Source organism: Physcomitrium patens, chromosome 13 (genome assembly GCF_059467195.1).
Source record: "Physcomitrium patens ecotype Gransden chromosome 13, ASM5946719v1, whole genome shotgun sequence".
Classification (NCBI taxonomy): Eukaryota; Viridiplantae; Streptophyta; class Bryopsida; order Funariales; family Funariaceae; genus Physcomitrium; species Physcomitrium patens.
Window position 1 is genome coordinate 8,642,439 of NC_143422.1, and position 11,311 is coordinate 8,653,749.

Sequence of the window (11,311 nt, forward strand, 5' to 3'; positions counted from 1 at the left end):
AAAAAGCACGATGAAGCCACATGTTTGGAAACAGCCACATGTGCAAAGTAGGATAGCACTCGTGGTGCCTGAATAGGCAGGGCCCATACTAATAATAATAATAATCATAATATTATTCTGTCACTGTTTCGATGGGGCATTTCAGAAGAGTAGGCAGGCAGGCAGGCAGGCAGGCAGGCAGGGCAGGATAGGGATATTGATACCCGGTTTACAAGAGTCCCCCTCTCCCGGGTTCGGGTATTGTCACAGAACCCTAAACCCTGGCTGGCCCGAAAGCCTAGTCGCTTGCGCTGCAGCAGGTCGCGAGGCGACGAGGAGGAGTGAGATACAGCAGCGTCGAAGCCAAGCAGAGGGGCGAGTGCTTGTAGCCCCTTTCGGCATCGCCACTCAATGGGGAAGCGGCCCAAGCCTGACCACCACCATCCTCATCAACTTGCCGTTGATGTTGATGCCCCTTCTTCTTCTACTCCTTCTCTCAAGCCCGCCCCCCTCCTGCCGTCTCGAGAATTATCAGTAGCTCAAGCGCACCCGAACCCCAGTGAGATCGCTATGGCGCCCGGCCCCTGGGTGCCTCATTCTATCAGCGTTGGAGTTGTAGGGCGGATGGGCGGGGACGATGAAACCGACGTCGCTGGTGGGAGCGTTGCCAAAGCTGCCAACCAGAGCCTCAATCCCGTGGGTATGCAGATTTACTGGAACCTGTCGTCGTTGAACATGGCGGTGCGTGAGGCTGCGGCCCTGGCGCTCGTGGATGAATTGCGAGCCAAGCAGGAGGAGTTCGAAGCTGGCGGGGGACAAGGTGGCGTCAGCGAGGTATAGCGTGATTCTCTTTCTTGTGACGATGTTTGGATGATGTTGTTGGCGTTTCTGCAGGCAGTTGATGATGGGGTGCACATTTGCTTACTGACTGGTAGTTTTGAAATTGCGTGGTCGGTGGCGACTTGATGCTTGTAGTTGATAGGCATTATCGACAGGGCGCGTCACTTTTGTGATACTTATGTTGCTTTCAGCTGGCAGTGTGTGAATTTTCATTGAGTTAGGTTTTGGGGTTTCTATGTTCAAGCTGTCTGGTTTGAGCTCTGAGGTCTATATGTGTTGTGTAATGGCTAGTAGACTATGTTGAAACCTATGTGTTGGGTGTAGATGTATGTTCTAAATGTGGTGCTTTGTGAATGTCTCTAGGTGCTTGGGGCGAAGGAGAATGATGATTTGTTGGAAGGTTGTGCTCCTGGCGTGCAATATGCATTGCGGCGGCTTGTGCGCGGTCTTGGTTCTTCTCGTGAGGTAAAGTGGTTGAAATTTATAGCAGTTGGGATTTAAACTGAAACTGTGAATCAGCATGGATTTTGCATCAGGAAAGAGAGTTCTTGTTTGCTGGGGAACTCTGGTTGAGGCTTCATTTCTGAAGAATGGATGTTTGTTCAGTGTGCGAGGCAAGGATTTGCGACCGCGTTGACAGCTGTAATCACTGCTCTTCCTGTTCTTCGAGGAAAAGCCCTGCTTCAGACTATTCCCTCGAATTTGGAGGTCACATCTTCAATGAAGAAGCAGGTATAAACCCAATCTTGTTTGATTTGGAAAGTGTACCGAAGAGTGCAAGGATGTGCACTTGTTGAGGTTTCAACACCTTACCTCACACCTTAACAAATTGATGGGAATCGGTGTGATTAGGCTGAAGGGTTCACTCTTTACTTGAGACTAGCTTCAAGTCAAGTGTTTAGAGAAGCAAATGCCGATTTTGGCTGGTACATAGTTATTTCAATACATCTCCGTTTCGTGTGAAGCGTTAGAGTCATCACCAATAGCATCGGAATGGAGAGTACGTTTTGGTTGCAAGTCTTTGACAAATGATTTTAGGAGACTTACCCATGTGTTTTTATCTGCTTGCATGGCATCCAAGGATGCAAGAGACGGGCTCTTAGGACGTTTGTTCGCTTACGGATCTTTAATCCGGGCAAAGAGGCTTATTGGGAATGGCTCTAGTCCAGAAGAGAAGGAATTGATAACAGAAATTGTCCAGCAACTATTTGGCCTTGCTAAACAAAAAACATTTCTTCGGGAGCCAGCTGTGAACCTAGTTTTTGACCTTGCAAGCAGGGTAAGTATCTCGATTCGTTATTTTACCAGTCGCTTTTCTACTGTGTTTAAGTTTGCAAGTTCTAGCTTTAGATTTCTCCTGCTTAACGATGTTTCGGAAAGTGCTAGAAGTTAGTTCTGTCCTCTGGAGTTATTCAGTTAGTGATGGAGTTTGTGCAAGCGGATGTCGTGTTTTATATCTTTTCTTAGGTTATTGAAGAATAATTTTGTGTCACCTGGGGTCTACCCTGCTTTCCCTGAGTTGCGCTGTTTATAACAAAGTTGAAATGGTTCAGTTGCCTTCAAGTGCTGTCAGTGAGACGGTGTGCGCAGCTCCTGTTTTTGACGAATGGTTGCGTAGGGACTTGGAAAGTCAAAGTGCGGACGCCTTGGTCTTAGTTTTGCAGTTGTATGATAAGCTACCATCACAGAGCTCTCCTTTGCTACCCGAGTCTGGGAATTTACAAGATTTTTTTGAGGCTTCTCACTTGGCAAAACTTGTTCCTTGCTTGAAGGTAAGAGTGTGTGATTGCGAAACAGTGCTGTTTTGAAGCACATATATGAACCTCTTAATGAGCCTGCTACATTAGGTTATAGCAGTTTGACTTTTGTGCTTTCTTAGTTTGTGTAATCATGGTTATATTCAGGATTTGTATCATTGATCAGGACTTAATTTGTTATGGGTTAATTTGAATACAGGAGTCTTCCAGCAGTCATCCTCGTGTACATTCAGTATGGAACCTCTTATTAGACCGCCTCTTCTCTCTTTATAGCGTTCAAGAGTCATCGAAGAAAAAACGTGCTAAATCTAGCAGTTCCAAGGATATAAAAGACGCAAAGAAAGTGGAAGAGGCATTAGGGAATCTCTGGAGTGTGGTTGTCGATGGAGCGCTGTTGCCTTCTTCTCATGAAAGAAAAAATCTTGCAATGGAGCTTCTCCTTTTAGTGCTCCCCAGATTGCCGAACCCTGAAACTGTTGGTGTTGTCTTGTCCAACATATTTGTTCGATGTATTCTAGACATTCTGTCTTCTAAAGATACCCACCTTTTCAAAAGTGCCCAGAGGTGCTTGGGTGAGGTACGGCTGTGGGCTGAGAGTAGCAACTCCCGACGAGTTGCTGTTATTGGGGCACTACAGAAAAATAGTTATGGGAAGTTTGATACATTATCAAAATCATCTACTGTCAAAACTCTTACAAACGGATTGATTACTGAAGAAGGTGTGCTGGCTTTTGTTCACAATCTTCAAGAGTTATTCGTAGCCACAGAGTCTACTTTCGTGAAGGCGACTGAAATTACTGAAGATCCTGCCGAGTTGTCAGAAGATGCTCTGATGAATGGTCACGATAGTCCTGGAGCTAACGATAGGATATGGATCATTGAGCAGATGTGCGCTCTCTGTCGGCAGGTCAAGTTGGAGCCTAAAGCACAGGAAACACTATACAGAGAAGTGATAAAATTCCTTGTTACACATTCTCTATTTCAGGCAAGCAATGAACAAAACGGCGGAGGCGTCGAGAAGAAAAGCTACCGGTGGCCTCAGATGCCCCTAACCCCGAACATCCGAAAGTTATGTGTGGAGCGCTTGCATAGTATCCTAGTTGATGCTGAACATTGGATGTCTTCTCAAAAGTCAAGAAGTAATAAGTCCAGTGCAGGTGGATCAACCGATACAGCGAAAGAAGATGAAGTTTCTGCCGTATCTGCTGCATCATATTGTTTGAGCCTTCATGAGTCTCCGGCTGCCGTTCTTGTGCAGCCATTGAAGGAGGAATCTGCAGAGTCTATTAAGATCCTTCATCAGACCGTGTCTACGATATCCTCAGCAGTAAGTCAAATCCTTTTATTTATTTATTTATTTAATACGGTGAGCCTTGTTATTTTCCAATCGATACACCTGAATTTTTTTTTAGAATTGGACTGCCACTTGAACTCGGCAAGCTGGTGACGGGGCAAATGGTTGTGGGTTAATGGTTCACAGCCTGATGTCCGTTGATGATCAGTTGTGGTGATGTTGTAAACTTCTATTTGTTCATCGTCTCTTGCTGTGGAGTTCACATTTTTCGAGCTCTCCGCTAACTGTTACAAAACTGCAGGTTAAATCCGATACAACTGGCAAGTTGAGGCGGTTATTGGCAATGAGGGGTCTTCTTTCAAATTTGCTACTCGAGTCTTTCCTGGAACCAGGCTCCACCGATGATATTGCAGCTGAGCTTGTCATCTGCTGTAGCAGAGCCTTTCCCGACTTGCCAGAGCTGGCGAAAATTGCACCTCCAGTTGAGGAGGAAGAAGACAATGAAGAAGTACCTCCAGTGATGGATGTACTTCTTGATGTTTTATTGTCGTTGCTAGCAAAATCGTCAACTCCGATTCGCAATGCAGTGGAGCAGGTTAGTTTGTTGATTATGGATCACTGCACTGAATCTGCATGTGTCTGTGTTCCCTACACCTGTTTTCGGACCATTTTCTCAGCTGTACTTTTGCTATACGCAGGTGTTCAAAGTGTATTGCGACGACCTCACCAGTGCAGGAATGGCAGATATTCTGCGAATCATAAATAAGGGCTCTAGGTCAGGACGCCATAAGTCCATATTAGACGATGATGAGGAGGATTCTGATGATGACGACGACGATATCCTAGAGGACGAGGAGGACGACGAAGCGGATGGCAATATAGGGAAAGTGGAAGGAAGTCAGGAAGCAAAAGAGGTACCATACCAAACTTGTTAAACGTAAATTTTTTCTTTCACATGCTATATACAGATCGCAGGTCTTGTGATTGCATCTGCTTGATACTGTAAATATGCCTTCATTTGGGTCGATTCAATGCAGGAGGAAGAAGATGACGACGAAGATGACGAAGATGACGAAGATGACGAAGATGAAGATGATGAAGAAGAGGAGGATGTGGAAATGGGCGACGGCGATGCTCAAACGAGGACTCTTCAGCAACAAATGAGATTCAAAAGTATGCCTTCGCAATCTCAAGCAGTATCGCGTATTTTGCACCATATGCTGGCCTCATTGCTGCAGTAATCGAAAAGCTTTTTTTACTTTCTGTATTTATTATTTTCATAGCGAAAAGCTCTGATTTTTGGTACTGGTTTTTTTTTATTTAGCCCGTGATGGAGTTTGTGTGTTCGAAGATCTGGCTTGACTTTCGTGCGCCTGTTGTTCTGTTTATGATTAATGTATGATAGGGGCGCTCAAATCAGCTCAATATTTGAAGAATCTCATTAAAAATCATCAAGTGTTTTTGAATAAGGTTTTCAAAGTTAAATATCTCACATTGAAATGATGTTTCTTCAGGACCTGGTGAGGACTTGGATGATGAGGCAGAGAGTTCTGATTCTGACATCTCGGATATGGACGACGAAGCTATGTTTAGGGCAGATGTCCTGCTGGCGAATGTGTTGAAGCACAGAAAAGAAGCAAATAAGAACACTGCTCAAACCCAGTTAACTCACTTCAAGTTTAGAGTCCTATCTTTGCTGGAACATTTTCTCCAAAAGCATCCCAGCAGTTCCCTATGTTTGCTCGCAGCAGAAAATCTTCTGAAGGCATTTGTGGTTGCTATGAATCAATTGGGTACAGCACCTGAGGAAAACGAGGTACTTGTCAAGCGGTTAGAAAGTATGTTGAATAGCAAGGTGTTGCATACAAAGAAATATCCCAAGGGGAAGGATGTCGACTTGCCACTTGCTAGGTCATTATTGAAGAAAGCCTTGAAATTATCGTCAAGGTCATCAATCAAGAGGGTTCGAGTACTAGCGCAGGTATGTCTCATTTTTGTGCTGAGATATTGGCGATTTGAATCGCCACCTTTTAAATAGTTTCCCAATCTGATTTGAATCTCCTTACATAAGTGACCCTGATCTAACTGTGAAGCTTTCAGATCTATGGTTATGGTTGTATATCTTTAGAAGAAAATTGCGTTATGCCAACAGCGTGAACACTTAGCTTAAGGGAGAAAATTGCTCGTGCAGTGGGTTTTTTGCACTGCTTAACTAGAACTGTAGATCGCTGTTCCCGTCTATTGGAGTGACATCTGTGATTGGACTCTAATTTTCAATTAATGTTTTGCCATGTAATTTCAGACTTGCACTTTGTGGACATTTAAGGTCCTGCTAGGAAATCTTCCAGATGTAGAAGAAAAGTGCGACTCAGAGACGTTGGATCTTCTTTTCTCTGCTTTGGACGACTACTTCACCCATAAGAAGTCACGTCTCGCTGGATCCTTTTTTACCGAGCTGTTCCGACGATACCCAGTTCTTGGTAGGTGTTCTATCGGCAAGCTAATGGAGAAGTGTGGAAATGGCCGGACAGAGTTTATGAAGTGTGAGGCTATGCGTCTTCTCACTGAGATTCTGAAACCAGTCACGTCTGGTAAAGGAAAAAAGACAATCAATGGGGGTGATGAACACAAGCTACTTGTGAAAGCGTTTGAGGAGCACATGGGACCACGTGGTTCATCTATTTTATCAACTGTTCAAAATCCTCCGGAGAGGGCTGCGTACAAATTCATCGCTCTTCAATTCTGTAGTAGTTGCATTGACGCTTTTAGAATGCTCTACCCACAGAAAGGACTTCACGCAGTTTTGGATACTGAAGCTCTCTTGGCGGGTCTTAAAGCCGTAGATACTCCTACCAAAGGAAAACTACAGAACTTAATTACCAAGCTTGTGAAAGTAGTCGCAGAAGATCTAGCCAAGAATCCAGGCAGAAGTGGATCAGCAAAAGGAGACGGAAACAAGACTTCTTCGAAAAAGAAATTGAAGGCAGTAGAGGTGCCTATGGAGGTTGAGAATGTAGTGACTCCTTCGAAGAACAAGGGTAAGAATTTGAAGGAAGATAGGATGCCTTCCAAGAGGAAGAACGCTAGGGACAGCCAAGTACAAATGGAAGTTCAGGTAGAGGAGACTCCTTCCAAGAAGAAAAGTAAGAGTCCTAGTTCTAAGAAAGTGAAGGTCTCCAAAGAAAGCTGATACTTCAGGTTTAGTTTTTCCTGCACTGCAAGCCTGCCAGGGTTCCAATTTTGCTCTTCTCAATGGGGTTTATTTACTTACTTTTGTAACAATGAGACAAATACCTTGCTTCTCTGTTCGTATCTTTTGATGCCTAATTGTTCGAATTGCTTTGCCTAAAGTTACCTTTTAAATCATTTCCCCCAAGTTTCAAGAAACAACGTCCTAGATTCTTCAGTGTAGTGCTGGTGCTGTCGTAATGTAAAGTATTGTGTGCGTGTTGCAGCCAGCTGGGTCGCAATTCGCTGCGATTTACCGCTTTAAATTGTAGATCCGTGAAGTGATAATGCGGGATATCATTTCCAAAATACACTTGGATTTACTTTGCACAGTGTCACTGCGCGGAATTTGTTGTGTGATCCGTTCATAGAGTGCTGAGAATTAGTGGGGACCGTTTCAACAATATTTGAAATACATGTCCTAATGGACATGAATTTACCCACCTGAGATGAAGGGATTTCATGTGGAGTTACTCTTCATAATGATTTTCAACATGCACATGTTTGTGCAGCTTTTTCACGATGCGCTATATTATTCTGGCACAGGTTTGAAAGTTAAGTTCTGTTTTCCGTTGAATTGTATTCGCTTTTGCATTCAAATAAGTAATTTTGTGTTTAATCCATTTTTAATGGTTAGAGAGAAAAGATCATAATTTGATTCATTGTTGGACAAATAGATATGTTCATCATGAGTTGACCATGGAAACCCAGCCCTTGTCATGTTCATTGTACTTGTTTTCACAACATCAATATTGAGATTCGTTAAATTTTCAGTATACAGATTGTGTATTTGTTAACTTTCTTTACATGGATATAAAACTAATGTTGATTATAACTGCATACATCTTCTATGTACAGTGATTATCATAAAAGTTTTAAATGATTTTATAACGATCAGGTAGGTAAAAATTCACACATTCAATCTGCAAACCAATGGAAGAAATAAAAGATATTTTCACAAGAACAATCCACAAAATTATCGTTCTAAAGCCTGTCAGAGGTGCGTAAGGGTTCTTTTTTCAACAACGAACACTTCACATGATAAAACAATATCGCTCATTCATTTTACCAGAGTAGAAACAATCGTGCAATACCAAGCTCCCAGCTTAAAGCTGTTATGATGAACCTAGCATATTTATCAATACACTACTTCACAAAAAACATATCAGCTTGCAACAGCAATATCAACACACTCCATTATTCCAAAAAAGGGTAAACAGACACAAAAAACCGAGTACAGACAAATGAGTTACCACGAACAAAAGAAGAACAGAATACTGTACATAATAAATGAATTTACAAATCGATTTATCACACAGCTGCATGACGAAGTTTCCGATCTTACATTGTCGATCGCATTGAAAGTGTGCTATCAGTTCCAAGGAATCAAAATTGAATTTTGCTCGACGAATTTGGCATCACCAATCTCTCGTTGGTACTGAAGGCTCAGCACATAAGTGTAATACTAAATTCTGTTCAGCAACTTCTCCGTCGGCTGCATTGCACAGCTCCCTCATTCTGCTGAGACTCGTCTCATTTGCTGCCCTCTCTCAGCTTCCGCGCACAGATCTTGCAAAACTGCTTTCACTTGGTTGCCTAATATACGTGATACAACAGAAGCTGCACAGGTTCACCCACAATGAGGACGAGTAGTAGAGAAGAGGTTCATGAGTTTTAGCTACGAGTTATGTCTGTCACAGCAGCGGCATTATCTTGTGAAATAAGGAGAATATTGTCACAATTACTTGAAAAGCGAAGAGATTTCTGACGTGATGTTGTTCTACATTAAGTTGTTCTACATCAAGTTGAGAACACATTAGATGTTGGAACATTACCCAACGGGCCGGGAGGAGTCATCGACGGCAAAACTTCCTGCGTGACCACCACGTTGCAACCCATGGATTTGCCATCCACCACCCGTGGTTCTATGCTCCAATACCCGTTGAATATTTTCAAAAATCCAGGGTCGGTTCTACAGATCCAATTAAAGAAGGCCAGGTGAGCTACACGTCAGATCGACTCATTAGAAATCTGAGACTGTTTAGCTAACGATATGACAGTGAAGATTCTAACGGTAGGCGTCGATAGTTGTAACTCACAGTTTCATGGAGACTGCTCTCTCGCTGGGGTCTTCTTCTACTTTCATTCTCATCTCGAAGGTTCCTGACCAAAACATCAGATGCCAATGTGCGTGCTGTGTGACGAATTTTGAATTATCTCTGTGCTCCACTTCAACCTTTGATACGGTTTTAAAGATATCAGGATTATTCTCATAATCCGTGAGGATTTCATACGCAATGTCGGGATCTACACCCATGCTCATATTGCCCTTAATCTCGAAAAATTCATTCTGTCAATGAAATCCCATGGCAGGGTCAGGTAAACCGCTTAATAGGAAAAAAAAAACAGAAGAAGAAGCGTTACGCTCAGCAGAATCAAGGATAATCGTACTGCGGAAAGCGCAAAATAAGGCAACTAGAAGATCACTCAATAGATCAAGGCTGGAAAATAAGCTATCACGTGAATAAAAAATGCGCAGACAAGAGTGACGTTTATAGAGCTCATCGTTTGATGCTACAAAATTTCAATACCTTCTTCTCAACCGAGACTTCAGCAGGCCCTGTGGTTCCCTGATCGCGGAATCTGCGTAGATAAGTAAGGCCCATGAGGATAGCTGAGTTATCAAACTTAATCTTTTCATTTCCTCAATTTCATAGAAACAAGCGTTTAGCACCCAACGCACAGAATAAACATAAGGACAGCTCCTACAATCCGGCTTATCGAAAATGCTCCTGCTGGACCATTTCTAGACATAAATCAAGTAACAATTCGCAAGCCTTCGGTAATGCAATCATGGTTTGCAATCTGTGTGACTCTAAACGGCCGGTGCAAGTTCAAGGATTATAATTTTATGAGGTTTATCATCACGCTCCTAGATACTCCCGCCTACGCAGGTTTTATGGCTTTATTAGGAAGGGTTGGAGAAGGAGCGCCAGGGAGGCTGTTTACCTGGGAGAGGTGCTTTCGCTGCGTGGAGAAGAGCTGCCCGTTCTCACGGTAAGAGTATCCCGAACCTCAGCGCCATCGGCCTTCACAAGCTCAGTGGTTGCGGCATCCTCTGTGGCATTGATTTCATCTCGACGCCTCATCGGCACGGGGGAACGCTGCTTGCTGCCAAAAATGTCACTGGAAGGCATATTCCTCACCATTCTAAATGGCTCTTGACAAATTTACGTCGCAAGGGCTACTCAAAGGCTCCTCAAGGTTGGTCCGTCTAGAACCAAACAACCACCCAGTCCCGAAACCTCAGTCTGGACTAAACCTCAGAGTGCTCTAAAATTGCCGCAACAGCTCAAGAATGGCAACAAGAAACAGTGTCCGTAATCTATGCGTCTCCCACACAAATATGACGATTTAGCAGCTGGGTCAGAGCGCATGAGGGTTGAGAAACAGTCAAGAACTACTTCTTCTAAGTCCCAGACACGCTACTTAGAGTAGCACTTGCGAAGAGTGAGTCGCGTTGAGAAGGTCAAACACACAAATAGCGATGATGGAGAGCTGCGATTAGACTGTGTTTTGATCATCGCGCGTCCAGAGTAGACACGAAGGAAGAACGTAATCCGGGCGAGCCGGGTTTGCAGCGCGGACAGAAAGTGAGTGACTTTTCTCGTTTGTTGGCTTGCGACATACTGCCTACTGAATGAAGCTCAATACCTCCAGCATTGTCTTTCCATTCCTGAGCGAGAGACGGTAGGGCCCCACACCATCCATACGCATGTCAACATTCATGACGACATGAACTACCCACATCAAGTTTCTGAGTTATTGCATTAAACTGGATACATCTCTCCTTGTCTCCATTACACAGTGCAGCACACGTGGAAGGCTCAGCCTCAATGAGTTCGACTTCGACCAGCAACACCCAGTTTCACTCACGCTTACTTGGCTGCAGGTTGTGTTGACACCAGCTGAGTAACGGGTGGACCCACAGTATCCAGCCACGTAAAAATTCTAACCAAGACCTTAGCATGTCTTCAAGCTGAAGAACGAATTCTTCGTAACAATCCTGAGATCGCGACACGTCTTCTTCTTACCTGCCCATTTCCTTAGCTATTGCTAGGAATTTTCAGTTCCATGGAGAAGCGAACTGTATACCTATTTGTGGAGGTCGGCGTCTGATGTGGAAGGGATGGTGGCCTTTAAATCGATCGTC

At 43.7% G+C, this 11,311-nt stretch overlaps 2 protein-coding genes across 2 annotated transcripts; one reads left to right on the plus strand and one right to left on the minus strand.

The window, feature by feature from the left end:
* The first annotated feature begins 289 nt into the window (after positions 1-289).
* LOC112290324 (uncharacterized) lies at positions 290-7,178 on the plus strand. The gene is made up of 11 exons (XM_024536480.3): positions 290-813; positions 1,183-1,284; positions 1,426-1,551; positions 1,901-2,098; positions 2,373-2,591; positions 2,776-3,903; positions 4,172-4,465; positions 4,569-4,784; positions 4,908-5,043; positions 5,385-5,851; positions 6,173-7,178. Exons 1-11 carry the CDS (start codon positions 391-393, stop codon positions 7,058-7,060), a joined length of 4,197 nt encoding a protein of 1,398 aa, XP_024392248.1. The 5' UTR covers positions 290-390; the 3' UTR covers positions 7,061-7,178.
* Positions 7,179-8,359: 1,181 nt separating this feature from the next.
* LOC112290325 (uncharacterized) lies at positions 8,360-10,788 on the minus strand. Its single transcript, XM_024536481.3, has 5 exons — positions 10,108-10,788; positions 9,690-9,741; positions 9,198-9,448; positions 8,934-9,070; positions 8,360-8,718 (listed from the first exon to the last, which is right to left on the minus strand). The coding sequence occupies exons 1-5, from the start codon at positions 10,305-10,307 to the stop codon at positions 8,612-8,614; spliced, it is 747 nt and encodes a 248-aa protein (XP_024392249.1). The 5' UTR covers positions 10,308-10,788; the 3' UTR covers positions 8,360-8,611.
* Positions 10,789-11,311: the final 523 nt, after the last annotated feature.

Coding starts and splice junctions, on each gene's coding strand:
- LOC112290325 (XM_024536481.3), bottom strand. CDS start 10,307: ATGGTGAGGAATATGCCTTCCAGTGACATTTTTGGCAGCAAGCAGCGT. Junction 9,449..9,689: donor AAGTCTCGGTTGAGAAGAAG/GTATTGAAATTT, acceptor TTTCATTGACAG/AATGAATTTTTCGAGATTAA. Junction 8,719..8,933: donor GACTCCTCCCGGCCCGTTGG/GTAATGTTCCAA, acceptor GAACCTGTGCAG/CTTCTGTTGTATCACGTATA.
- LOC112290324 (XM_024536480.3), top strand. CDS start 391: ATGGGGAAGCGGCCCAAGCCTGACCACCACCATCCTCATCAACTTGCC. Junction 814..1,182: donor GACAAGGTGGCGTCAGCGAG/GTATAGCGTGAT, acceptor GAATGTCTCTAG/GTGCTTGGGGCGAAGGAGAA. Junction 2,592..2,775: donor AACTTGTTCCTTGCTTGAAG/GTAAGAGTGTGT, acceptor ATTTGAATACAG/GAGTCTTCCAGCAGTCATCC.